The sequence below is a fragment of the Rattus norvegicus genome, chromosome 9 (genome assembly GCF_036323735.1).
Source record: "Rattus norvegicus strain BN/NHsdMcwi chromosome 9, GRCr8, whole genome shotgun sequence".
NCBI classification, from domain to species: Eukaryota; Metazoa; Chordata; class Mammalia; order Rodentia; family Muridae; genus Rattus; species Rattus norvegicus.
In genome coordinates this window covers 10419937-10445997 of record NC_086027.1, presented here as the reverse complement: position 1 = coordinate 10445997, position 26061 = coordinate 10419937, and the positions used below count along the sequence as shown (strand labels likewise).

Here is a 26061-nt window from a genome sequence, read left to right as displayed (position 1 = left end):
GAAAAATCTCCCTCCTCCTTGGTCCCTAGAGATTTGGGTGCTAAGAAAAATCTGTTCTCCAATTCAGGGTTGTAAGCCACCCTCCCCAGCAAAAGCATTGTTGACTTCTAATGAAGCAGAGAGACATATCTAGCTTTGAAATAGAGGTTGCCAAATGGTATTCCCAGTGACACATGGGAGACTGGAGGAAAGGGTCCCCACAGAAATTCATCAGTTTGGGGAGAGCTGGTTAGTAGGTAGACCATAGAACTTTCCAGTCACATCATCAGTAAGCCCCTCACTGGACAATCTATTGTATCTAAGAGATCCCTAGAATCTTCTGTGATGTCACCAGTGTTGTGGTGACACCAACTGCCTTTGGGATATTACTTCAGTTCCCTTTGGGTTCACAAGCAGGCATGTTTCGCCAGCTGCTCAGGCTATTTCGGAAGGAAAGTGTTGATCAAGGAGAGACCGCACCAGGTCAGAGAGAAGCTGACCCCCTCTCTAGTGAAACAGGAAGGAGGAAATCATTCTGGGGAAGGCTTGGTGAGTCGTGGGCAGAGTTGGGGAACATCCTCAAGGAGGTAGGTTTGAGATGTGCCTTCTAAGACGAGGCCTTACAAGCAGGAGCCTTGGGATTTCTCAAAGGCAAACCAAGATTCAGGAGGTCCTGATCTTTAATTTGAGAGAAAGCCATAAAGTTGTAAGACTTCAGTGTCTTTTCTTGAAGCTTTTTAACTGTGAGTGTCAATGATTGGCAGGAGGAGGCACTGTGAGATTAACAATGTGACCATCCATGGTTGGGAGTTGAAGCACTTCATCCTCTAGATTACTGTAGGTTACATAAGTCTCTGATGGCGAGAACAAAGAAGGATGCACCCCTAGTCATGAATTGAGTTCTCAGACACTTTGGGCTGGACCACACTTGGTTAGAGCTTGATGGTGCTAAGCATTATGAAGTCATTATGAAATCCAGGATTATCTGCTACACATCTGATATGAGATAACAATGTCGCAGATGTTTATGTCTCAGTCAGATTATAAGTTTCAGTGCCGGTGGTTGTGTAATAGTGAGTGTGGCACGTGTATGGCATTAGAGGTTGGGATGAGGGACATAGCTTAAGAATCAACCTTTAAGAAAGCTTTTCTGCTCTTTCAGGGATTCACCCAGTCTCTACCATTTCCCCTTCCTCCACCCTTCCTTTTCGGATTCAGAATGATCTATTCTGCTCATTGGTTCAAATAGGCAAATTCACTTGTGTTTATCTGTCTACAGGTTTTGGTAGGAAGGCATCATCCCAAAATGTCATCAGTCAGCAAGAGGAGTGTCTAAAGGAACTGGAGGAACTCAAATTTGAAATCCAGAAGTGTCAATTCGAGAGGGATGAACTTTATCAAATCCTGGATCTTTATATCTATGATGAGTGGGACCACAGGTAGTCATTATGCCCAGTAACCTGTTCACTGTCTTGCGCTCTCTCTCTACTACCTCAAGATTTACTCATAGCACGAGAAAGTTTCACCTCTCATCCTGGATTTTAAGGAGATTTGGCATGCATTAGCTTGTGAGATAAGCTAGGTGCTGTGTGTTTAGGGTCAACCTCTTTTGTACTTGACCCTGAGCCTCCTGGATTAGCCTTGGTCCTGTCAACAGCTAGAAGGACCTTGTCACACTTGCTGTAACTGTGTGTGTGAATGAAATGCCTGCACGTCATCACTCTTTCCTCTGAATTTATTCATTATACACTGATTTTATGGCACCTCCATGAATGTAGTTGGCATTCTAAATGTGTTTGGATATGGGTTGCTATGTATGTATGTGGACGTATATGTGGTGTTTTACTCAGGATCAGGAGGACTGGGACCTTTGATGGGGTCTGAGGATTTCTTTGATCAACACTTTGCAGGTCATGATAGTGATGAGTATGTGGAGGCCCACACTGATCAAAAGAGCACTTTGCTCCTTCTGTATACCTTGGTGGCACCCAGGACTCTCCCGAGGGGAGGAGGTGCTATAAATCCTCTTCCCTGTCAAACTTAGTTATGCACTCTGGGAATTCATGTAACAATAGAAACCAAGGATTGAGTACACCTGCTTTCAAAACAAGAGAAATATCATCACAGCTTTCCTTTGGGCCCAAAGCTGTGGCACAGACTGGAGGAATCTTCTTCCTAAACTAGTGAATTCCATCATGCTCAGCTGGCCAGCTCTTGAAGGTCATGTCCCTCCAACTGGTACTGTGGCTCTGTTGTCCTGTGCCCAGGATAATAAACTTAAGCAGTACAAATACTTTGAAGGAGCAAGTATGTGGTACATACTGAGTTTAAGTAATAGAGAGAACAGTCTTATTTTACCTAATTTGTTTCACCTGCTTTGATCTTTAGTTTTTTATTTTTTTAACTATCCAGGGATGATTTATTGTGACCTAGAAATGGTCACTGTGGTCTTGACCGTTGTTATTCCCAAACAGGCAGCTCTCAGGCTCTGTCCCCTCCTATATAGTGAGTCTTTGCAGAACCATATCTCTCAGGATTCCAAGGAGTCCTTATTTCAAAACCAATGTTTGCTTATTTACATAGAAATATTTTCTGTGGATTGAGTCTCACTGTTGGGCTTTGGTCTGGTTTTTGAGTTTGCCACTTTCTTCCCTTCCACTATTCCTTGAATTTGAACTTTTTTATTATATATTTTTTATTTACATTTCACCTAATTCTGAAATCATGAGTTCAGATGGTTATTTGTTCCTTTGGCCATGACCTAACCCAGGCTGCACGTCGAATTGCCAGTCCTTCAATCCGAACATGAGATGAGAATGATGGCTATGCAAATGATGACCAACACAATAAGTGATGACATGGAGAGGTACAAGGAGCTCATACAAGTGAACAGTTCCTACCGGTGAGTCGTTGACAGAGATGAGAACACAGCACTAGACAGGGAATGCTCCTGTCCTGTATGACATTGAACCAAAGTCAGGGCTCTGGTTCTGTAGTGTCTGACTCTTAACAAGAAGCCTGCCTCCTGGCAGGAGTCTTGGATTTGTAGCTCTTGGACTCAGTTGTCCTACATGTGAGGGGTGTAGAAGACCCTCCAATTGTTATTTTCCCCTTTAAAGATCCTCTAGATAGAAAAGGTTTGCACCATGATGGGAATATCAATCAACTCTGAATCTCTAGGACTCTGACAGGAGATTTAAAGATCTGTGATCCATGAGAAACACATGGAAAGATTGTACAGCTATTGGGTCTTCAACTACCCTTCAGAGGGGCTTTCCCCAAACGTGAATATTGTTTCACCATACCATGGTCATACGAGCTCCCTTATGGTCCATCTCTTCTTCCTTGATTTATATAAACTGTCTCAGTGTCAGGATTTTCAGAAGTACTTTGATTCATGTGGAATGTGGATTCTGGATTTGATCTCCTCTAATTGGTGCTAACTTGTATAGTGTGGCTCTATTCTGGGGATTTCTAAGGATGAGGACCCTTGAAGGGATTATTGGACTTGCAGGAGTGACAGGCAAATAGAAGCTGCCTGGGTTTACCATTTTTTGTTTGGGGTTCAGCATCAGGCAATCCCAGCTCCTACGTGAACAAGCTCAATTGAAGAACAATATACAGATTTTGCTGAATGAGAAGAGAGAACTGCTGGTGGAGCAGACTGAACTGCCAGCATCTTCTGTGGAGACAAAGAGGTTCTGTGAAGAGGCCGGAATGAACATCTGTGACCCCAGAGCCACGCAACAGCAGGTAGGGTTAGGGCTCAGGGTCAGGTTGTCCTCAGGTCTTACCATAAATATAGACAAACCAATGTAACTGTCTATATACTGATCCATGTCCTGACCTAGGTCTCATCCAAGTGTTCATTCATGTGATGGTTTACAAGGCTTTCTGTGGAGATAGCCCCTTTTCAAGAAACTGCATGTTTGGAAAGCAAATGCTCCTGCTCTTCGAGAATCTGTAGTTTATTAAGGGAGATAGGTTGATCACACAGCACAGCACTACATGCCATTATGTATGGAGGGTGCTATGTGGGAGCCCCTGTTTAGACTAGAACAGGGCTTTGAGGGATGAAGCAAAAGCCCAGAGCCCATTTTCTTTACAGGGATCGTGTGAGACTCAGGAAGTAAGTAGTTTTCAAGGAGGAGAGCCTGGTGGAAATGCCAAAGAAATGGTTCTCATTGTCATTTGTGGTGGCTTTTGTTCTTCCTCCCCTCATGTCCCTGTATATGAAGATGGTGACTTCATGCTTCATAGATCTTGGGTAACTACAGAGCCTGTGTATCAGCATGTCAGTCCTGTCTTATTTGAGTGCTCCTGGAAGTTCATAACTGGGCCTTACAACCTGAAGCTGGTTAGAAGAGCAAGGATGTGGAAAAGGTTTCTCAAAGGCTGAGGGTTGGCATGAGAGACTTGAGACTTCAAGAACAAAGTTATCCATATGTACCCCCAATTCTCACCAAGAAAGGTGCATTGCTGTGCTGACCTGCATCTTAGGGAGCATGCGGGGAGGCCAGTTCATGACATGCAGTTTTGTCCAGTCATTATCTAACTTAGTCCTTTAAGCCTAGGTCTCTCAACAAACATGAAGCTTCCTTTTTTTGTGCTGGCCAGCAGTCTTTGCATCATTCGTCCAGTTCCAAGTGGAGCCCCCTCTCTTATTTGTCTCAACACATTCTTAAACCATTCAGCTATTTTAAAAATAAGGATTAGATTTCTTCACTTTACCTGAACAGAGTTATCCCCCGGGAAGATTCTGGATTGTCTTATTGGCTTCACCATGATCTTGCATGGAATCCTAGAGTGCAACCCTCTGCTGACATTGCTTTGCTGACTATATCATGGGCACTCCATTCTTTCAGGATAGATTCCCTCTCAATATTGTACACAGTGCTGCATTTCAGAAAATTCACTGTATGTTATTTATTTAGCCTTTTTCTGACTGACATTGAGGTTGTTTTAATATCACAGGAACTCTAATGTGATGAAATGTTCCTGGGAACTGACCGTGAGTTACTGTCTTCTCTGAGGCTTCCAAAGTCTTCTATGAAGAAAACAGGGTAGTTTTAGTGAGGGGCCTATGATGAGTCAGCATAGAGCTCGATGGAGTCTTTTCCTAGAAATCTCTCTCTTGGGGATTTGATGTTGTGTTGTTTAGGCTATCTGTGCAGAACATGTCACTTACTTGTCAGACCAGCAAGTATCTGCATAGAAAGGTTTCCTGAAGTGGAAATGAGTACAGGCCAGGGCAGCACAGCCTGCTTGAGTCTAAGAGACTTGTACACAGCATTGTTCCCACTAATTCCTCACTCAACAGGAAATGTGCTGCATAAGAGCAAAGTTTTCATTTGTGCATGCGAGTGAGTATCTGTGTATGTCTGTGTGTCTGTGTGTGTGTCTGTGTGTGTGTTTGTGTGTGTGTGTTTGGTGTGTGTGTGGGTATATGTGTGTGTGTGTGTGTGTGTGTTTGCAGTAGTGAACGTGTGTTTCCCTCTATTTCCAAGTTTCATGAGAAAAGTACTCTAAGCGTTCACTTTACATCCATGAAACATGAAATAGAGCTGCCCAGTCATTTGGCATCTCCATCTAGCTCTGTGCGGCTAAAGGACGCTTAAATTACTAATTTATTCTGTTTCCAAAAATTTCAAAACAGAATTATCTTGTGAAGTCTGGGGGAGGAGTGGAAATATGTTCAAGTGTGTCGTGTTTCACAGGGGTAACAAATGGTACAGGCCTAGAGCTTGCAGGTCCCTTTTTGTTATGGTGTAGAAGCAGGACAATAAAATCCTTTAGAAATGCAACCCCCAAAAAGAGGACACAAAAACACCTGTAAAGTTAGATTTTCAAGTGATTAGGGGCAAAACTACTGATCTGCATTGAAATCCTTTGGAGCACATCAAAGGAAAGGAGTACTGGGAGGTAAGGGCAAGGCTTCTCTAGAAAAATCCATGAGTTTATTCTGCTTCTCTGTTCTTTGTGAATTGTGAAAGCCCACTGGAAGGTTGTGTCACTCACTGTGTCTTCTCCAAGGTTGCTTTCCACATTGCTTGCTACCATTTCTTCCGAGCTACCTTGGCACACTACAACTTCCCCTGGGAGTTTGGCTTGGATTTTATTCATTGAGAATTTGAGTTGCTTGGAATTGTATCGTCATCCAGAAAAAGTCCCATAGCTATGCTGTGGTGCAAGAACAGGGCAGTTTCAGGAGCCCCTTTAGGTGCACAGATAATCCAAAGCACTCCCCTATGTTATCTGTGTAGCATTCTGCAAGTGCTGTCAATCAACATCATTTTCTCTCAGTTAATTTCAGCCAATGGATTCAGGAGAAATGATGAGCTTCAAATGGGTCTGACAGTGTAAGAACAGGTAGCCCTATGAGAAGCCATGTTCAGAAAGTGGAACAGAAGTTTTAGTTAACCCAGTGATTCCACAACAAGGAGTAGGTATTGCCATTGCAACTGGGAGCATCAATGTTGTAGTGGTCCCAGAGTAACCTTGAAGGAGAATCTATCCAGACGTCCATCAGCCAAGGAGTAAAAGTGTACCATACGGTGGAGCCCTTCCATAGATTCTGATTCAGTGTGAGATAATCCATGCAAGCTGTTACTTACTTATTCAATTATCTGTGGAACAATCACATTACGGGGAGAAAATTTGTTGATTTGGATCCTGGTTATGGAGATTTCCTATGATTCTAGCTTTGGGCATGAAGTCACTCAGGCTATGGTAAAGACAGCTCCGATTAGAAGAAGCTGCACACTTTGGGGAAAGTCTGAAAGAGTGAACAAGAACAAGAGTCTAGTTCACCACCAACATATGATCCTTTGCTGAGCAACAAGACAGCCTTTGGGACTTGCTAAGCCAGATTGTTAATGGGGAAAGAACCCTGAGTCTATGACGGTTTATGGGAGGACAGCACATCACTGACTGAGCTGTCTATAGGCTCTGGCCACTATGTACATATCCCACTCAACATTTGTTTTTATGCCTCCAGCGAATCCTGGGGAATCTTTACATTAAGCATTAATGTTCAGGTAGGAACACAGGCTGGAAGAAGCCATTTGAATATCCTTCCCTATATAAATACCCTTTTTGGGTGAATGACCTTTTTGGGTGGATTTCAGCCTCAGGCAGCTAAGGAGCTACTCAGAGTATAGTTCTGGTACAGTTCATGTGAATTTTGCCCATGAAACAATATATATGATCCTCTGGATTTCTTGCTATGTTCTACTCCTTTCTTCCTGTGATCTCTCCGGAAAGATCTGAGGACATTTTCTCTTCTGTCCTCTCACAAATTGCCTTACACTAGCCATAGACTTACATGGGTGCTGTTCTGTTTCTACATCACAATCACCTTTAATGTCCATGTGTACGCTGGGAAGATTTAATGGAGCACATTCTCAGTGATTACAAATTCTGTGCGGTGAGCATGAATTTGAAGTGAGATGGCTTCTCTGTGTATTTGCAGATACAGTGGTTACAAATGGAAACTAGACGGGTTCCTTCAGTGCTAACATAATCAGAAATTTCACCTCAATTCTGGGCATGTTCTCCAGAAGGAATCCACATGGTATTCTAGGTTGCTCAAACCTCTCTTGAACTCAGATTCATACATAGCTACAATGTTATTATTCAATGTCATATACCTGGACCAGTGGGGAAAAATGCTCATTTTTCTCTTAATCCCAGTACAGTGCATAGTCCACAGTTCAAATTCTAGCAGTTTGAAAAGCTGAGATATAAATCTCCAGCAGAAACTCGAACATGACACAGACCAGGACAAGATCTCCCTTGGAGAGAAGAGCTACAGGAGGAGAACTAAGTGTGCACAGCAAATACACCACTATTGCATCTCATCTGTAATGTCCATAGCAATTGTGGACTGCATTTTCCTCCTTTAGTTTGATTTCTTTGGATTGAATACGCTATATTTTCACCTCAGCTCTCTCCAGCAAGTGTGCACTTTTTGAGGGACTCAGAGAAGTGCTGATGCACATCAATCAAGAGCTGCTGATCATCCAGAAAGACTGTGCACGTGTAAATTTGTACTTGTCCTGATGGGTCATCCAGAAGAGTTTCATGGAGATCAGTTCACAACATTGGAAAGACTTTGTGATAAAGTCTGTACTATCATTTATACTCAGTATTGGTATGCTTTTTCCTTAATGCCCCCACTCCAACAAAATAGACCTACTTCCATTCCTCTTGAAAAGATTATTACCATCAGTAACTGCTGGTCTACTATGTCTCCAAGGCAAGCCACAGGCTATAAGTCTATTCTGCAAAAGGAGCAGCAAAAAATGCTTAGTGCAATTCCTCTATTTAAAGTTTGGTTAATTTTTAATTGTTTTGGTTATTTGGTTTTCCTTCTATTCATTTGAAGATTTGTTATTTATCTGTTGTTGTTGTTTTGTTCATTTGCTTTTCTATTTTGATAAGGATATAGACTGTATATATTGACTACCTGCATCTGGTTACTATCAAGTAAATTGGATGTATTCTGGTCAATAAAGGAGTAATCTCAAACTCTTCACTCTTAAGAACCTTCTTTATTGATCATTAGTGTCAACATCTGAAGTCCCACAGCTATCAGGGAGGGATGGATCTCTGCATTCTCATGGGGACTGGGCATCAAATCACTTCCCAGTCAGTCTGAGATTCACAGGCATTTATACAGTCACTGTGCACTGTGTTTCCAACTCTGAATTTCAACTTCATCATGCATACATTACTCACTGTGTATGCTTGCTGTCAAATATATAGTTACCTCTAAATTATACTCTGTCGATGAGAGTTTTGACCAAATTAATAGGATAAACATTAATTTTTCTGTAATACCTCCCAGGACATATAAACATGGTATAAAGGTGTTTAAAGCCATTGGGAAGCCTGCACCCAAATCCCGGGGCAGAAAATGCTGAACACCCAGGAATGCAGATAATCCTGAGACCACAGGACAGAAAGCCACTTCTGACCAGCTCTGCCCACATCTCTGGCCCAATATTAATCTGCATGCTGCCTCTGGACACAGGAATAGAGGAGCAGTCAGTGGCAGGAACCTGCTTGGTTCAGCCTGGGCCCAGAATCTACCTGGGCCCCAAGCATATTTGAAGAAAACCATAGGCATACAATTCTCTGTTTCCTCACTGTGGCTTATTTTGATTCGAAGCTCAAAATACCATTTTGTTGTTATTGATTTTTAGTTGGCTATTTTTCATTTCGAATTCAAATGTTATTCCTTCATTGTTCTCCAGAAATAAGTCCGAATACCATCGCCCTCCCCCTCTTCTATAAGGTATTCCCTTCACCAGCCATCCACTTTCCCAGCCTAGGCAGGACCAAGGGCTGCTCATTCCATTTGTGCCCAAGGAGACCATCCTCTGATACACATGCAGATGGGGCCATGGCACAGTCCCTGTATAGTGATTGGTACTGGTTTAGTCTCTTGGAACTCTGCTTGGCAGGCATGGTTGTTCTTATGGGGTTGCAAGTCCCTTCAGCTCTTTCAATTTTTCTGTAATTCCTCCAACTGAGTTCTCAGTTCAATGGTTTGCTGCTAGCATTCACCACTGTATTTGACATGATCTGGCTGTGCCTCTCAGGAGACATCTCTATCCAGTTCCTGTCAGCCTGCACTTCTTAGCTTCATCCACCTTATCTAGTTTGGAGGCTGTATGTGTATAGGCCACTCGTGGGGTAGACTCTGAATGGCCATTACTCCAGGCTCTGTTCTAAATTTTGCCTCCCTATCCCTTCAATAGGGATTCTTCTTCTCCTTTAAAGGAAGGAGTGAAGAATCAGCATTTTGGTCATACTTCCTGATTTTCATTTGGTCTGTGAATCTTGGAGAATTTGAGCATTTGGGCTAATATCCACTTGTCAATGAGTGCATACCATGTGTGTGTTTCTGTGATTGGGTTAACTCACTCAGGATGATATGTCTTAGTTCATTCTCTTTGCCTATGAAATTCATGAAGTCATTGTTTTTGATATCTCTGTAGTACTTCATTGTGTAGATGTACCACACTTTCTGTTTCCATTCCTCTGTTGAAGGGCATCTGGGATCTTTTCATTTTCTGACTATTATAAATAAGGCTGCTATGAACATAGTGGAGGGTGTGCATTGTTGTATGTTGGAGCATCTTTTGGGTATATGTGCAAGAGAGGTATAGCTGGGCTTCAGCTAGTGCAATGTCTAATTTTCTGAGGAACCTCCAGACTGATATCCAGAATGGTTGTACCAGTCTGCAATCTCACCAACAATGGAGGAGTGTTCCTCTTTCTCACATCCCTGCAACCATCTTCTATAGCCTGAGTGTTTGATCTTAGCCATTCAGAGTGGTGTGAGGTGGAATCTCAGGGTTGTTTTGATTTGCATTTCCCACATAACTAAAGATGTTGAACATTTCTTTTGGTGCTTCTCAGCCACTCCATATTCCTCAGCTATGAATTCTTTGTTTAGCTCTGAACTGCAATTTTTAATAGGGTTATTAGTCTCCCTGCAGTCCAACTTCATGAGTTCTTGTATATTTTGGATATTAGCCCTCTATCAGTTGTAGGATTGGTAAAGGTCTTTTCCCAATCTGTTGGTTGCCGTTTTGTCCTAACCACAGTGTCCTTTGTCTTACAGAAGCTTTGTACCTTTATGAGGTCCCATTTGTCTATTCTTGATCTTAGAGCATAAGCCATTCATGTTTTGTTCAGGAAATTTTTTCCAGTGTCCATGAGTTCAAGATTCTTCCCCGCTTTTGCTTCTATTAATTTGAGTGTATCTGGTTTGATGTAGAGGTCCTTGATCCACCTGGAATTAAGCTTTACACAGGGCAATAAGAAGAGGATGATTTGTACTCCTCCATATGCTGACCTCCATTTGAACCAGCACCCTTTGGTAAAAAATGCTATCCTTTTTCCACTGGTTGCTTTTGTCTCCTTTGTCAAAAATCAAGTAACAATAGGTGTGCTGGTTCATTTCTGGGTCTGCATTTCTATTCCACTGGTCTATCTTCCTGTCTCTGTACCAATACCATACAGTTTTATCAGTAATGCTCTGTAAACTGCTTGAGTTCAGGGATGGTGATTCCCAGGGAAGTCCTTTTATTGTTGAGGTAAGTTTTAGCTATCCTGCGTTACTTGTTATTCCAAATGAATTTGCAAATTGTTCTGTCTAACCCTATGAAGAATTGGAATCGATTTTGATGGAGATTGCATTGCAACTGTAGGTCACTTTGGGAAAATGGCCATTTTTACTATCTTCATACTGCCAAGCCATGAACATGGGAGATCTTTCCATTTTCTGAGATCTTCTTCAATTTCTTTCTTCATATCATGAAGTTCTTGTCACAGAGATCTTTCACTTGTTTGATAAAAGTCACACTGAGGTATTTTTATATGATTTGGGACTATTATGAAAGGTGTCATTTCCCTAATTTCATTCTCAGCTTGTTTATCTTTTGTGTAGAGGAAGGCTACTGATTTGTTTGAGTTAATTTTATACCCAGCCACTTTGCTGAAGTTGTTTATCAGGCTTAGGAGTTCTCTGTTGTAACTTTTGGGGTGTCCCATGTATACTACCCTATCCTCTGCAACAGTGATATTTTGACTTCTTCCTTTCCAATCTGTATCCCTTTGACCTCCCTTTGTTGTCTGAGTTCTGGCTAATGCTGGGGACAACATACAATGGAGACATCTCAGTAGCCCTCAGTAGCTTTTTGTAACAACTGGTTGTTTCCATTTCTCCAAACCTTAGCCCTGGACAAGGGCTGTATAGATTTCATTTGTGTGTGACTGCCTATCAGTTGGCCTTGGTGTGCACAATTGTTGTATTATATCTGACTTTCCTACTTCTTTCTCCTTCTGCTCTGGTGAATTCTGTGTAACTAGATGTTCCTTGATGTTATGATTCTTAGACAATTGGAAATTGATGCATAGGGGCACAGCACAGCAGAGCCCTAGAGGCCCAGGCGCATACTCTGTGTTCTCATCTTGGAAAAAATGTAATAACTGCAGAATTGTAGTTCCAGATTAGGGTTTGACTTCCAAAGACAGCTTGAAGAAAATAAGAGAAAATGAATTAGAGCCAACATTGGGACCCTAGGAAAGGAAAAAGTTATTGAAGTTAGGAAATAAGTTTTACATAATATTATAGACTGGTTAAGGAAGTATAGAATATATAAAATAATATACTAGTAAACTAGTCTAACTACTGGAACCCTTATGAGAGTCATTGTGTGCAAGGAACAGAACGATAGTGGAATTAGTGTGCTAAGGGTTACCTGATTCTTTCTGGCCACTGCCTGGCAGTTTTGCCTATGTCATTTATCAGTAGAGTGTCACAGGAAAATGCAATTACCTGGTCTCGGAGCTTTGGACTCTGAAGTATAAAACTAAAGAGTTAAAGTTTAAATAATGATAAGTTTACAATTATTATTATTATATTGGCCACAGGCCTGGGTATAGGGCAAGCCTGAAACTTTGGGGAACAGTTGTAATTCTTACTTCTTGGTGAGATGTAGTCATTCTTTGCATTTGATTTGGCAATGATTATAAAATGTCTTTTTTCTACCTGCTTTTGGATTATTAATAAAGGACTGGGGCAAGAGAAAGGCTACAGAACATGTGAAGAGTAAATGAGAGAGAGCATGAGGGAGTGAATGAGAGAGTACATGACAGAGCTAATGTAAGAACAAATGTGAGAGTGAATGAGAGAGCATGAGACGAGCATGTGAAGAGTGAGTGGAGAGAGAATGTGATAGTGAATGAGGGAGCTAATGAGAGAGCGAGTCTGAGAACAAACTTGAGAGCCAGGGAGAGAGCATGAGGAGAGCATGTGAGAATGAGTGAGGAGAGAATGTGAGGTGTGTATGAAGAGCGTGTGTGAGTGGAGTGACAGGAGAGTGCATGTGGTGTGTGTGAGATATGTATGAGGTATGTATGAAGATTGTGTGTGCGTGACAGGAGAGTGCATGTGGTGTGTGTGAGATATGTATGAGGTGTGTATGAAAATTGTGTGTGAGTGACAGGAGAGTGCATGTGGTGTGTGTGAGATATGTGTGAGGTGTGTATGAAGACTGTGTGTGTGCGTGACAGGAGAGTACATGTGGTGTGTGTGAAATATGTACGAGGTGTGTATGAAGAGTGTGTGTGAGAATGAAAGGGTAATGAACAGACGTGTGCATGATTGTGGGAGTTTGAGAAAAGAAAACTGCAATAAAAAAAGCAGAGTGCACAAAAGAATGCAGCGTGTGTGCAGCCTCAAGCTGAGAGAGAGAGAGAGAGAGAGAGAGAGAGAGAGAGAGAGAGAGAGAGAGAGAGAATGACTTTAAGCCTTGAAGTTGCCTATCAGTTTGTACCCAAAGAGAAGTCTGTGGATATGTATTATGTGCCTTCCAGATAACCCTGCTTCCAGGTGAGAACTCTGATCCTGTGAGAGGGCCAGGAAAGGCTGACAGAATGGCTGCTCCCCTGAGGGAAAAAGGATAAAACTTTTAGGTCTATGACCTCCTAATTTATCTTTTCACCTGTAGACTTATTATTCAAATTTTCTTACTGGGATACAAGTATGGTCCTGGTGAACGTCTTGTCTCTTGGATGCTCAATCAGTTCTTTGTTGTCACAGACTGTTGTCAATAAATAAGCAAATAAATAAAAAGAATTTAAAACACTTGAAATTAATATGAACACAACCACATCTTTAGTAACAATTGATTTTTTATTGCAGATAATTCATATAATCCATTCACAAAATGTTATATAGTGTCATATGGGAACTCAATTTCATCGTAAACAAACCTGCTTTTCTCTTTTCATTGGTTGCTCTTAGTTAACATTTTCATACACATATATAATTTATTGTGATTATTCTCTCCCCCCACATCGTCTTATCCCCTCCCCTATGACTTAAACTTATACAGTCTTCTAAATTTAGGCTTTCCAAATTTAGGATTTCTCTTTTATTTATTATACATTCCTTTACTTTTCCATCTACATTTTATGATATCTTAATAAGAAGCCCATTCTGTCATTAGCATTATCTCAGTGTTTGGTAGGAGACATTCACATTCTTCAGTAGCTTGTCATCAGTGCAGGAAATGACATCGAGGTCTCTCTCTCTCTCTCTCTCTCTCTCTCTGTCTCTCTGTCTCTGTCTCTGTCTCTGTCTCTACTGGCACTGGCTCTCTGTCTCTGTCTCCCTCTCTGTCTTTCTCTGTCTCTTCTGTCTCTCCGTCTCTTCTGTCTCTCTGTCTCTCTCTGGTGCTGGCTCTCTGTCTCTGTCACCCTCTCCATCTTTCTCTGTCTTTCTGGCTCTCTGTCTCTTCTGTCTCTTCTGTCTCTCTATCTCTCTGTCTCTCTCTCCATCCCGTCCCCAATTGTTTTGTTTTCTAATAAAAGGTCTCACACTTTAGTCTAGCCTTGAACTCAAGGCAATCCACCTACCTCAGCCTTGTGGGTGTTGGGATTCCAGGCATATACCATCTTGCCCAGTGAATTTTGTGACTCTCGTACATCCCTTTACCATTTCTGAATTATTTTTAATATTGCTGTGACCCTTTTCTAGCTTCTAGATATAGATACATTAACTGATTAGAAGGTTTTATTTTTAAATATTTATTTATGTACATGAGCACTCTGTTTGCCAGTGTGCCTGAATGTCAGAAGAGAGCTTCAGACAGAAGAGGGCATTGGATCCCACTTCAGATAGTTGTGGGTCACAATGTGGTTGCTGGGAATTGTACTTGGGAGCAATGGAGAAGCAGCGCTCTTAACCACCAAGCCATCTCTCCAGCCTGATAAAAAAGATTTTAAGGGGCTGGGGATTTAGCTCAGTGGTAGAGCGCTTACCTAGGAAGCGCAAGGCCCTGGGTTCGGTCCCCAGCTCCGGAAAAAAAAGAACCAAAAAAAAAAAAAAAGATTTTAAATTTCATTCTTTTCGTGTTTGTTTGCATCTTTCTTCTTGACAACACTGTGATGGAATGTCCAAATGGTAATTAGTGGCGGTTGGTAGAAGGAGCCATATGTGTGATGCTGCCATATGTGTGAGGGGCTGGCAACAAGGTGCAGACACAAGACCATGGTCCTGAGCACTGAGGCTGCCTGCAGGATGTGGGCTCTCAGCCCCATCAGGATGCCTTCAGGTGAGGACAGCAGGTGGTGGCTTGTGCCCTGCTGAGCCAGCCTAGGAGAGTGGCAACCACAATCGCCCTGACCAATTCTCCAGCCTGGGGCACCTGGAAGCTCCAGCTGTGATGGCCGCGGGTTTTTCGTGGTGGACCTGGAGGCCTGAAGAAGCCGCCCTCACATCCACAGAGCCTTGAGAGTGGACTGACGCGCCTGGTTGGAGCCCTGAGTTCCGGACCATGCGCTTCCCGGTGTCGCGCCTCCAGGTGTTGCCTGCACAGCGGAGTGGGCACACGTGTCCTTCCCACCCCGCCGTTCGCCCACGCCCGAGCCGGGCTTCAGGGCACGCGGAGCTCGTGGGTGAGCGCGGGGCCTGAGGGGACCGGGCGCCCGCGTTATATTTGGCGCCGGCAGCAGCGCGTGTGCCTGGGCGAGTTTTCCTTCCGCCGGTGCCGGCAGCCGGGGCGCCTCCGCCCAAGCTGACTCCTCTCTCTCCCTCTCCGACCCCCGCAGGCCCCAGAGGTGATTCTGCCTGCACGATGTCCTCCTTCCTGGAGGCGAGCTCTTCCCAGGCGCCACAACGGGAGCAAAAAGAGAAAGAAAAAAAGAAAAGAAAAAGCAGAAGAAGCGGCCAGGGAAGGGGGCCTTAGCGGCGTTGGGCATCATCTCGGCCACGGGAGGGCGCCCTATGACAGCGGCGGGTTTCCAACAGAGACTACAGCCTCGCAGTGTCCAAGGAAGAAGCCCATGCCAGCCCTGCCAGGGGACCTTGAGGCATGGAGCTCGCGGGGACCCCTAGCCCGACCTCCGGTCTGGTCCCCAGGAACAGCAAGCAGCAAGCAGCAAGCAGGGCGGGCTGCAGCCCCAGAGCAGCAGAATCAAGGTAGGTAGGAGACCCGCGTCCCTCCCTGGACTGCTTCTGCCCCCCCCCCCACCTGGTCCCCCTGTCCTGGGAAAGCAGTGGCAAAAGGAGGCAATGCAAAGTGAGCCCATTGGGTAGGGGGTGGGAGGGTTCAGGGATGTATGGAGAACTGAAGCAGGGATTGGAAAGCCTATGGCATTGGGAAAGAGTGTAGAGGTGCTCTGGAGTGTGCATGAGAGCTGTGCTCTGACATCCCCAGAGCAACTTGGGGCTGTCACCTCTCTCCAGATTGACTTAGAATTAAATGACCTGTACCTGCCAGGGCAGGACAGGCTTTTCAGAGGCAGCTTAGCCTGGTGGCACACTCCCTGTAATGTTTCTATTGTATGTTAAAGGATGGGGATCTTGGGAATATATTTTCTTAAAACCTCAGGCAATTTATGCAGATTACAGTTCTGCATAATTTAATTCTTTCCTGCCTGCTATGAGCAGACCTTCAGATCAGCAAGTTCCTTTGGAACGGTTTTGCTTGTTTTTGTTTATTTTCCATGGTGCTGATTAGAAAGCCATGAATTGTTCTGTGAATTTTAAATTTCAAGAGGTGACACCCAGAGTTGATGGTCATTTCCTTCAAACACTGCAGTGTAGTTGCAGCATAAAAACATACTTCTTGTGACAAGAAGTGGAAAAAGAAAGTTGATGAGCTAAGAAAAGAGGAGCCTTGAGCCAGATCAACCATTTGGCTTCCTCAAATATGGAGCAAGCATGTTATGTGGCTTTTTCAGAATCGAGGGGGTTTTTAGGATTGGGCAGTGAGTGCTGTGTGGTGCTAACCCGTCCCTTTTGTGGCTGACAACCCTTAGGAGAAGGTCAGAATGTGCCAACAGCACAGAGTTGGCACTGGTGGTATTTGAACTCAGAAGTGCTCAGGAACTGTGAAAGTTTCTCTGTTATCACCCTGGAGCCATCTAGTGAAATAGACCACTGTGATGCTGTTTAAGAGGCCATTGTGAGGGCTGGAGAGATGGCTCAGTGGGTAAGAGCACCAAGTGTTCTTCCAGAGGTCCTGAGTTCAAATGCCAGCGACCACATGGTGGCTCACAACCATCTGTAATGAGCACTGATGCCCTCTTCTGGTGTGTCTGAAAACAGATGCATTGTCTCACATATAAATAAATAAATCTTACAAAAGATTGTCATCTACTGCAGTTTCTATGTGGACAGGGCACAGTTGAAGGGTTTAAAGATCAAGTACATTGCCTGTCTTTAAAGATCAAGTGTATCACCTAACTTTTAAACCAAGAAATGTAGTGTCTTTTTTGCTGCTTGTTTAGCTTTTAGTGATGTATCTTTTCTCCTAGTACGTCCTTTGTTTCCATAATAGTTGTTTTCAAGTATATATGATTTTCGCTCCTATTTGCAGAGCTATTCAATATTTTCATTGGTTAAATATTTGTGGTGAATTTACATTGTGATATCAGTAAAATGCTATGTGAAAATTTTAGAGAATACTCCGTTTTGGGTAATTTTAATAACCTTTCCCCTCAAGTGGTGGCCTGTTTTCACATTGAAAAGACTGGAATTCATTACCATCCATAGCAGGATTGATAGGGAAGCAAAATGGACAGCGACAGTGTTGTTCTCTTTGACAGTTGTGGGATCCAAGAAAGAAGTGTGACTTGCTTTTTGTGACTTACAAAATCAAGACTGAGTATCATTACTGTAGAAGCCCATGGAAAAAATGATGAAGTTTTCAGAAATCACCAGTTAAAGAAATGGTGGTTTTGTTTATATTGAATTCTGAGTTTCAAAGTTATGTTTCATTTTTCTTTATTCCTTAATGAGGCTTTTTATTAAGTTTTATTCACAATTAAACCCTTAGATGCACAGTGCTAGGATTGTAGTAGGTGCTCAATAAATCACTGACCATTGGGGAGGAGGAATGATAAGAAATATGTATTTTCTGTAAGTTCTGTTAGTCTTGGGAACAGGTGGTTTTAGGTTTATCAGTCATAGCTTGGTATCTTGTCCCACATAAGACAACTTGACAGAACCCCCTTTCTGGCCATTATGTTCAACTTATTTTTCTCTTAATCATTCTTGAAAATCATGGAAGTAGTGTGGAAAATTGATTGTACCTGCAGTATAGCAAAAGAGGCCAGTCTAGATAGGTAAGCAGTTAAGTTTCTCCATGAGGTGATTTCTTAAAACATCTAGACTTTAGGAATTTAGTGTTGTGTTTTCTAAAGATACATCGTACAGCATACAGATAACATCGTAATAGAATAAAGGAATCTTTTGATTTAGCACCAAATTCCATAAAGTAATGACTACTGCACAGCTCTCTTGGCCATATGAATAGCAGAAATTATAATTCACTTTTTTAAAGAAATAATGAAAGTACTTAATCTTAAGCAAAGCCCATGGGAACAGTTTGCTGTGGTGTTTCTCTTTGGTTTCTTGTGCTCTTTCTAGAGGACGACTTTAAGAAGTCAGTGCAGTCAGGTGGTCATGGTGGTCAGGCAGTCATGAGCAGATGGTTAAGCGATGTGCTAGGGCCCCATAGGCCAGTGAGCCCAACCGAAGAGCAGAGGCTAGCCAGTGAGCCTGACTGAAGATCAGCGGCTAGGCAATGAGCCTGACTGAAGAGCAGAGGCTAGCCAGTGAGACTGTCTGAAGAGCAGAGGCTAGGCAGTGAGCCTGACTGAAGAGCAGAGGCTAGGCATTGAGCCTGACTGAAGAGCAGAGGCTAGGCAGTGAGCCTGACTGAAGAGCAGAGGCTAGCCAGTGTGCCAGGCTGAAGAGCAGACGCTAGCCAGTGAGCCTGACTGAAGAGCAAAGGCTAGCCAGTGAGCCAGGCTGAAGAGCAGAGGCTAGCCAGTGAGCCAGGCTGAAGAGCAGAGGCTAGCCAGTGAGCCTGACTGAAGAGCAGAGGCTAGCCAGTGAGCCAGGCTGAAGAGCAGAGGCTAGCCAGTGAGCCAGGCTGAAGAGCAGAGGCTAGCCAGTGAGCCTGACTGAAGAGCAGAGGCTAGCCAGTGAGCGTGACTGAAGAGCAGAGGCTAGCCAGTGAGCCTGACTGAAGAGCAGAGACTAGCCAGTGAGCCTAACTGAAGAGCAGAGTCTAGCCAGTGAGCCTGACTGAAGAGCACAGGCTAGCCAGTGAGCCAGGCTGAAGGCTGAAGAGCAGTGAGTTTAAATTTTATTTCTAAGTTCTTCAGTTTTCCTAAAAGTTTCTACAAAAGTTTGCCTCCATAAAGTTTGACTTTAAAGGTTCTCCTTGCTCTCTTCTTCTTATCTCCTTTCCTCTTGCTCTTATCACAGGATAATTTCCTTACTCTCAATGCCTTACTCTCAACGCTATGCCTTTACTTCTAAGTTCTTCTTGAGTTCTGTTCTCTTCAGTTCAGTTCTGTCTAAAAAGCTTTCTCTCTCTTTGTCCTCAGCATTTGTATATCTTTCTGAACACAGCATCACATGGTGAAAAGTTCACCCCAAGTTTGCACAGGAATTCAAATCATAAGTTGGGTAATCAGTTTACGACAGAGAATGTTTACATGCATATCCATGAAGAGTAATCATCAGGATAAACTGTCACCATCTGTCACTGGCTCTGCATGTTCATGGAGAGTTAAAAGCTGTAATTTTTATGAGAAAAGAATAAGTGAAATTGCCTATAGGCAAATCCAGTCAGTTATTTATGTTCAGTCCTTGCACCTATAGTAATGATTAGCTCTCTTTTTATGAACCTTGGTTAATTGGTTTATACCTTCTTAGGATGGGCTCTAATTTGTAGGTGCCTCCTTGGTATTGCAGAAGCAATTCACTCATGACACTTTAAGAAAAGAAGAGATTTCAATGCAATTTTGATTACCAGAGAAAACATAATAGCAGTCCTATTATAAAAGCTTAAAATTACTAATCTAATTTTAGGAATTCTTATAGAACCATCATTAGGAATTAAGAAATCAACTATTTGTCTACACATCATCATGCCAAGACAATACATGTTCGTTGCTCTGTGGTGATCTGCTCAAAAGAGTGGGGTAAAGAGCATGACAAATACAGAAGCAGATACTTGCAGCCAATCATTTAGCTGAAAACAGGGCCCCAAATGGGGAAGTAAGAGAAAGGATTGAGGGAGCTGAAGGGGGTTACAGCCACATAAGACCAACAGTAAGAAACACCCAGAGCTCCCAGGGCCTAAACCACCATCCAAAGATTACACATGGACAGATGTGAGGAGCTGTCCGCGGAGCTGTCCTCACAGATGTGAGGAGCTGTCCTCACAAACTCCATTACAAGATGGCACCGGCATCTGGCAGAACGCACCTAGTAAAAAGGGCAATACGCAGGCGCCTGGTAACTTCCCTACTCAAAGGGACACGTACATTTTGGTAGGTCATCTGGCATAATTGGCAGCGACCAGTCAGAGAGTGACACGTCCTAGGCGAGGATAGTTTCCTATATAAGGGACGGTTATTCCTCACTTGGCGTCTCCGCATTGTAAGCTTATGCTCTCCCTCTCAAGACGTATTAAAGCTTTTCTGCAGTAGGATCCTGTGTGTGCCGCGTCGTTCCTGCTGGCGAGACGTAGCGCGGGACATCTGGTGCCAAAAACCCGGGAAAGACCTTGCCATCGTCAGCACCTTCGGAGATCCCTTGGCGACAAGGAGGATTCAGAACTGCAGGTAGATACGTTCGGAGAGGCAGCCCTCTCTTGGACTTTGGTCTGGGGTTGTCACCGCCTTGGGAAGGATTTGTTGAGGCTATAGTATTTGTCCTGGGAGCCACCCTACTCTTTATGTTCTGTTTTCACCGTTTTCGCTGTTAAAAGGACGATCACAGCAGCTGAAGGCGCGTCTCAGTCTCTCGTATATAAGTGAGCTTCGCGCAGCTCCCTTTTACCTTCGATTTTGACTGTTGAGGAGCAAGGACGCGATAAGGCCGACGTAGATAAGCGGCACCGTCCGGGGAGGTGCATGTAAGACTCCCGTACATAAGAGAGCAGCGTGTCCGCCTCTACCCTTTCACCTCACGCCTTGTCAGACGGACGTAGATAAGCCGCCAGCGTTCCTGGCCCATCATGGGATCCTCACAGGCTGTGGTCACGGCCTTGGAAACAGTGTTAAAGCAGAGCAACATCAAAATTGGAGGAGGAACACTTAAAAACTTTGTGAAGGAGGTGGAGAGGGTGGCGCCTTGGTTTGCCTGTTCAGGCTCGTTTACGATTGCCTCATGGAACAAACTTGGAAAAGACCTTGACAGAAAATTGGCGGAAGAGGATCTGCGCCTAGGCACCAAAGCTATATGGAAGCTGGTTAAGAATTGTTTAAAGGATGAAACGTGTAAGGCAGCAGTAATAGAAGGACAGGCCACTCTCGAGGTAGTCTGGGAAAGTCTGTCAGAAACCGAACGTAGTGAGAGGTTGGGCGCGTGCAAGAAAAAAGACGTCCTAAGAAAGAAAAAGGGCCCTCCCGGTAAGTCCGCAGACAAGGGAGCGTTGAAATTTTCAGATTCCAGCACTTCCTCCTCTACACATAAACCAGGAGGGGGAGCCAGCCTATACCCTGTGAAAGAGCTAGAAGCGCTGAACCTCGACAGTTCTGAAAGCTCTGAAAATAAAACCTTAGACTCAGAGGAGGAGGCCGAGCTAGTGCTGTTAGTATTCTTGAAACCGCCGGTATAATTAAAACCACTAGTAAGGTGGCAGATATTTTCCGAAAAATCCAAATTATCCTATTAAATAGAAGATTCCCTGTATACATTATTCATATACGGGCCCATTCTGGACTCTCTGGCCCAATGAGTTCAGAGAATGATTTGGCTGACAAAGCCACAAAAATGATAGCTGTGGCCCTGGCCTCTCCTTTAGAGGCCGCTAAAGCCTTTCATGGCAATTTCCATGTCACCTCAGAAACTTTACACCGCCGCTTCTCTATAACTAGAAAAGAGGCACGGGATATAGTCACCCAATGCCAGCAGTGCTGCCAGTTCCTCCCAGTTCCTCACATCGGGGTCAACCCAAGAGGAATACAGCCATTGCAAATCTGGCAAATGGATGTTACTCATAATTCTACTTTTGGAAAATTACAGTATGTGCATGTATCTATAGACACATGTTCTGGCATTCTACATGCCACCCCACTTACAGGAGAAAAAACAACACATGTCATTCAGCACTGCCTTGAAGCATGGAGTGCTTGGGGAAAGCCAAGATGTGTAAAAACTGACAATGGCCCTGCCTATACATCTCAAAAATTCCGTCAGTTTTGTGCTCAGATGCAAGTTACCCACCTGACGGGCCTGCCCTACAACCCTCAAGGACAGGGAATCATAGAGCGTGCTCATCGGACGCTCAAATCATATTTAATAAAACAAAGAAGGGGAATTATGATAGAACTCCCCCCAACACCCCGAGTGGCCACTGCTCTGGCCCTTTTTACCTTAAATTTTTTAAATCTTGATGAAGCTGGACAAACAGCGGCTGAGCGACATTGCTCAGAGCCCAAGAGGACAAAAGAATTAGTCAAATGGAAGGATGTATTAACAAATGAATGGAAAGGCCCGGATCCTGTTTTAATAAGATCCAGAGGAGCTGTCTGTGTTTTTCCACAGGACAATGAAAATCCCATATGGATCCCAGGACGACTTACTCGGAGCATCACAGCAAGTGATCAAGAAGGGACTGGGACTCCTGCCCCTCCTCACTCTTCTTCCATGGATGCCAGCAACGGTGCAGGGCGAGCTACGATGGGGAATAATGTCAACCTTTCCACTCCCGATGCCGGTGATGTACCACTAACAGGGATTTAGGGTTGGCCTATTTACCTAAGGATCCACAGGTTGAACGACAAAAAAAAAAAAAAAAAAAAAAAAAAAAAAAAAAAAAAAAAAAAAAAAAAGAAAATAGGACTATTCCCTTAACGGCAGCCTTTGTTTTGGCATATTCAACAAAACATCTTTTGATCTCCCTTGCATTATGTTATATAATCAATCTTCTGCTTGGTTAAGGGAGGCCACATGGGGAACTGGTGAGGAGGACATTGTGGCTAACGCCACAGTTCTCTATGGTGGTGGCCTTACATTGCATTAATGGTAGCTGCACTGATCTTACGCCCATGGCGATGCTACTTGGAGGAAAGGGCGAAAAGGGACGGTTGTCATTTTCCTGGACGGGGAACATCAAACCTGCTGCCTCTGTCTGGACAGCTACTCATATCGCAGTAGTTACCCGCATGCCTCGCTTTATCCCTATACCTGTTGATGCCCCGGGGACCATGACCTTATTTAGAGGAAAAAGAGATTTTGGTACTTCTGCTATTATTGCTGGCATTATTGCTACGACAGCAGTCGCTGCCTCGGTTACTGCCTCGGCATTGGCCTTGTCAAATTCAGTACAGACAACCCAAACTATCAATGATTTATTGGCCACCATCTCTGTGGCTCGGGACAGACAGGCCTCAGCCAATACTCAGATATAGGGAGGCCTTATGCTTGTCAACCAACGTATAGATCTGGTCCGAGAGCAATTAGACATTCTATGGCAACTGGCCCAGCTTGGCTGTGAGCAAAAACTCCCAGGCCTTTGTGTCACCTCCATATAATATGACAAATTTACCTGAGCTGCTAATCTGTCTAAGAGTCTTTCACAGCATCTGTTACAGAATTGGACCTCGGAGTTTGAACAGACACTTCGGGAGCTGAGAGCGACCATCATTCAAGTAAATTCTACCCGACTGGACCTGTCTTTGACGGAGGGATTGTCGTCCTGGATCACCTCAGCAGTCTCTTATTTCAAGGAATGGGTGGGAGTAGGACTTTTTGGAGTGATCCTCTGCTGTGGATTAGTGTTACTCCTCTGGTTGCTTTGCAAATTGAGATCTCAAACAAGAAAGGACAAAGTAGTGATCGCCCAGGCGCTTGTAGCCCTTGAACAAGGAGCGTCAGCCGATATCTGGTTGACCATGCTCAAGCAACAGGTCGCCGGCTGGACAGCTCTTGCACTCCTAGAACCTCGGTTCATTGCACAGGATTAGAGTGTCCGGCTTGAGCAGCCCATGAGGGGTGACTTAGCATCGCACAGGGAAGTTCTACCAAATATGCTCCCTGGAAGGCATGTCATATTACATGAGGGTTTCTGCCCCAGTTTTCCCTCCCTCGAAAAATGGCAGTGTGACGGGTCGGGAGTGCCCTGGGTCCCAACAACAGCCTAAGGGTATCTCTCTTGTACAGGTTCGCCAACTTTGTACGAGGATATGACCTCTGTCTTCACCCTCCTATATCTGGGTGTCCTGTTTGCTTAAAAAAAAACAGAAAAGGGGGAGATGTGAGGAGCTGTCCGAGGAGCTGTCCTCACAGATGTGAGGAGCTGTCCGAGGAGCTGTCCTCACAAACTCCATTACAAGATGGCACCGGCATCTGGCAGAACGCACCTAGTAAAAAGGGCAATACGCAGGCGCCTGGTAACTTCCCTACTCAAAGGGACATATACGTTTTGGTATGTCATCTGGCATAATTGGCAGCGACCAGTCAGAGAGTGACACGTCCTAGGCGAGGATAGTTTCCTATATAAGGGACGGTTATTCCTCACTCTCCGTCTCCGCGTTGTAAGCTTATGCTCTCCCTCTCAAGACGCATTAAAGCTTTTCTGTAGTAGGATCCTGTGTGTGCCGCATCGTTCCTGCTGGCGAGACGAAGCGCGGGACATACATATTTCTATGCTATACTGTGTAGAATACAATTCTATTATATGTCAACATATACAGTTTGCTCAATATGATTTCTGTGAATGTTATCAGTCATGGGGAAATATTAAGAGCCTGAAGAAACATGCACAATATTTGCAGAATGCACATAAAATAGGAGATGGTATATAAGCAAAAATGTGAATTACATCACTTACAGCTTTCATATCGAATGCAATTTAAAATGTTTAATAGATTAAAAATATTTAAATCATCTTTACCCACGTTCTTGTCTTTTTTCAACATGTGTCTCCTGGATAATTTTAATTATATATGCTGCTCAAGATCCTTTTGAAAACAGTAACCTAATGCCTTAAAAGTGTTTCTGATATTTCTATTCACTTGATCACTGTTCAATAATTGTACCAAGTTGATAGCTGTAATTTTTTCTCACTTTAAGAATGTAACTTTCATGTGTGAGTATACACTTTTGATCCTAACTCTTTGGAGGCATAGGCAGGTAGATCTCTTTTTTGAAGTCAACATAGGAAAACCCTATCTTAAAAATCAATCAATAAATAAGCAAATAAATAGAAAGAATTTTAAATATTTGAAATTAATATGAACACAACCACATGTTTAATAACAATTGATTTTTTATTGCTGATAATTCATATAATCAATTTACAAAATGTTACATAGTGTCATATGGGAACTCAATTTCATCGTAAAATAAACCTGCTTTTCTCTTTTCATTGGTTGCTCTTAGTTAACATTTTCATATACATATATAATTTATTCTGATTATTCTCTCCCCCACATCGTCCCATTCCCTCCCCTATGACTTAAAAATATACAGTCTTCTAAATTTAGGTTTTCGATGTCTGATTTCTCTTTTATTTATTATACATTCCTTTACTTTTCCATCTACAGTTTATGATATCTTAATAAGAAACCCATTCTGTCATTAGCATTATCTCAGTGCTTGGTAGGAGACATTGACATTCTTCAGTAGCTTGTCATCAGTGCAAGAAATGACATCGAGGTCTCTCTCTGTTTCTGTCTCTCTCTGTTTCTGTCTCTCTCTGTCTCTGTCTCTGTCTCCCTCTCTGTCTCTTCTGTCTCTCTATCTCTCTGTCTCTCTGTCTCTCTCTGTCTCTCTGTCTCTCTGTCTCTCTGTCTCTCTCTCCATCTCCTCCCTAATTGTTTTGTTTTCTAATATAAGGTCTCACACTTTAGTCTAGCCTTGAAGTCAAGGCAATCCACCTACCTCAGCCTTGTGAGTGTTGGGATTCCAGGCATACACCATGTTGCCCAGTGAATTTTGTGACTCTCGTACATCCCTTTACTATTTCTGAGTTATTTTTAATATTGCTGTGATCCTTTTCTAGCTTCTAGATGTAGATACATTAACTGATT

The 26061-nt window shown here is 43.4% G+C and overlaps 1 protein-coding gene across 1 annotated transcript; it reads left to right on the top strand.

Moving 5' to 3' along the window:
• Positions 1–2385: 2385 nt before the first annotated feature.
• On the top strand, positions 2386–24922 carry LOC134480473 (uncharacterized). The gene is made up of 5 exons (XM_063267959.1): positions 2386–2881; positions 3549–3732; positions 15610–15979; positions 20509–20646; positions 22574–24922. The coding sequence occupies exons 1-4, from the start codon at positions 2790–2792 to the stop codon at positions 20550–20552; spliced, it is 690 nt and encodes a 229-aa protein (XP_063124029.1). The 5' UTR covers positions 2386–2789; the 3' UTR covers positions 20553–20646; positions 22574–24922.
• Positions 24923–26061: the final 1139 nt, after the last annotated feature.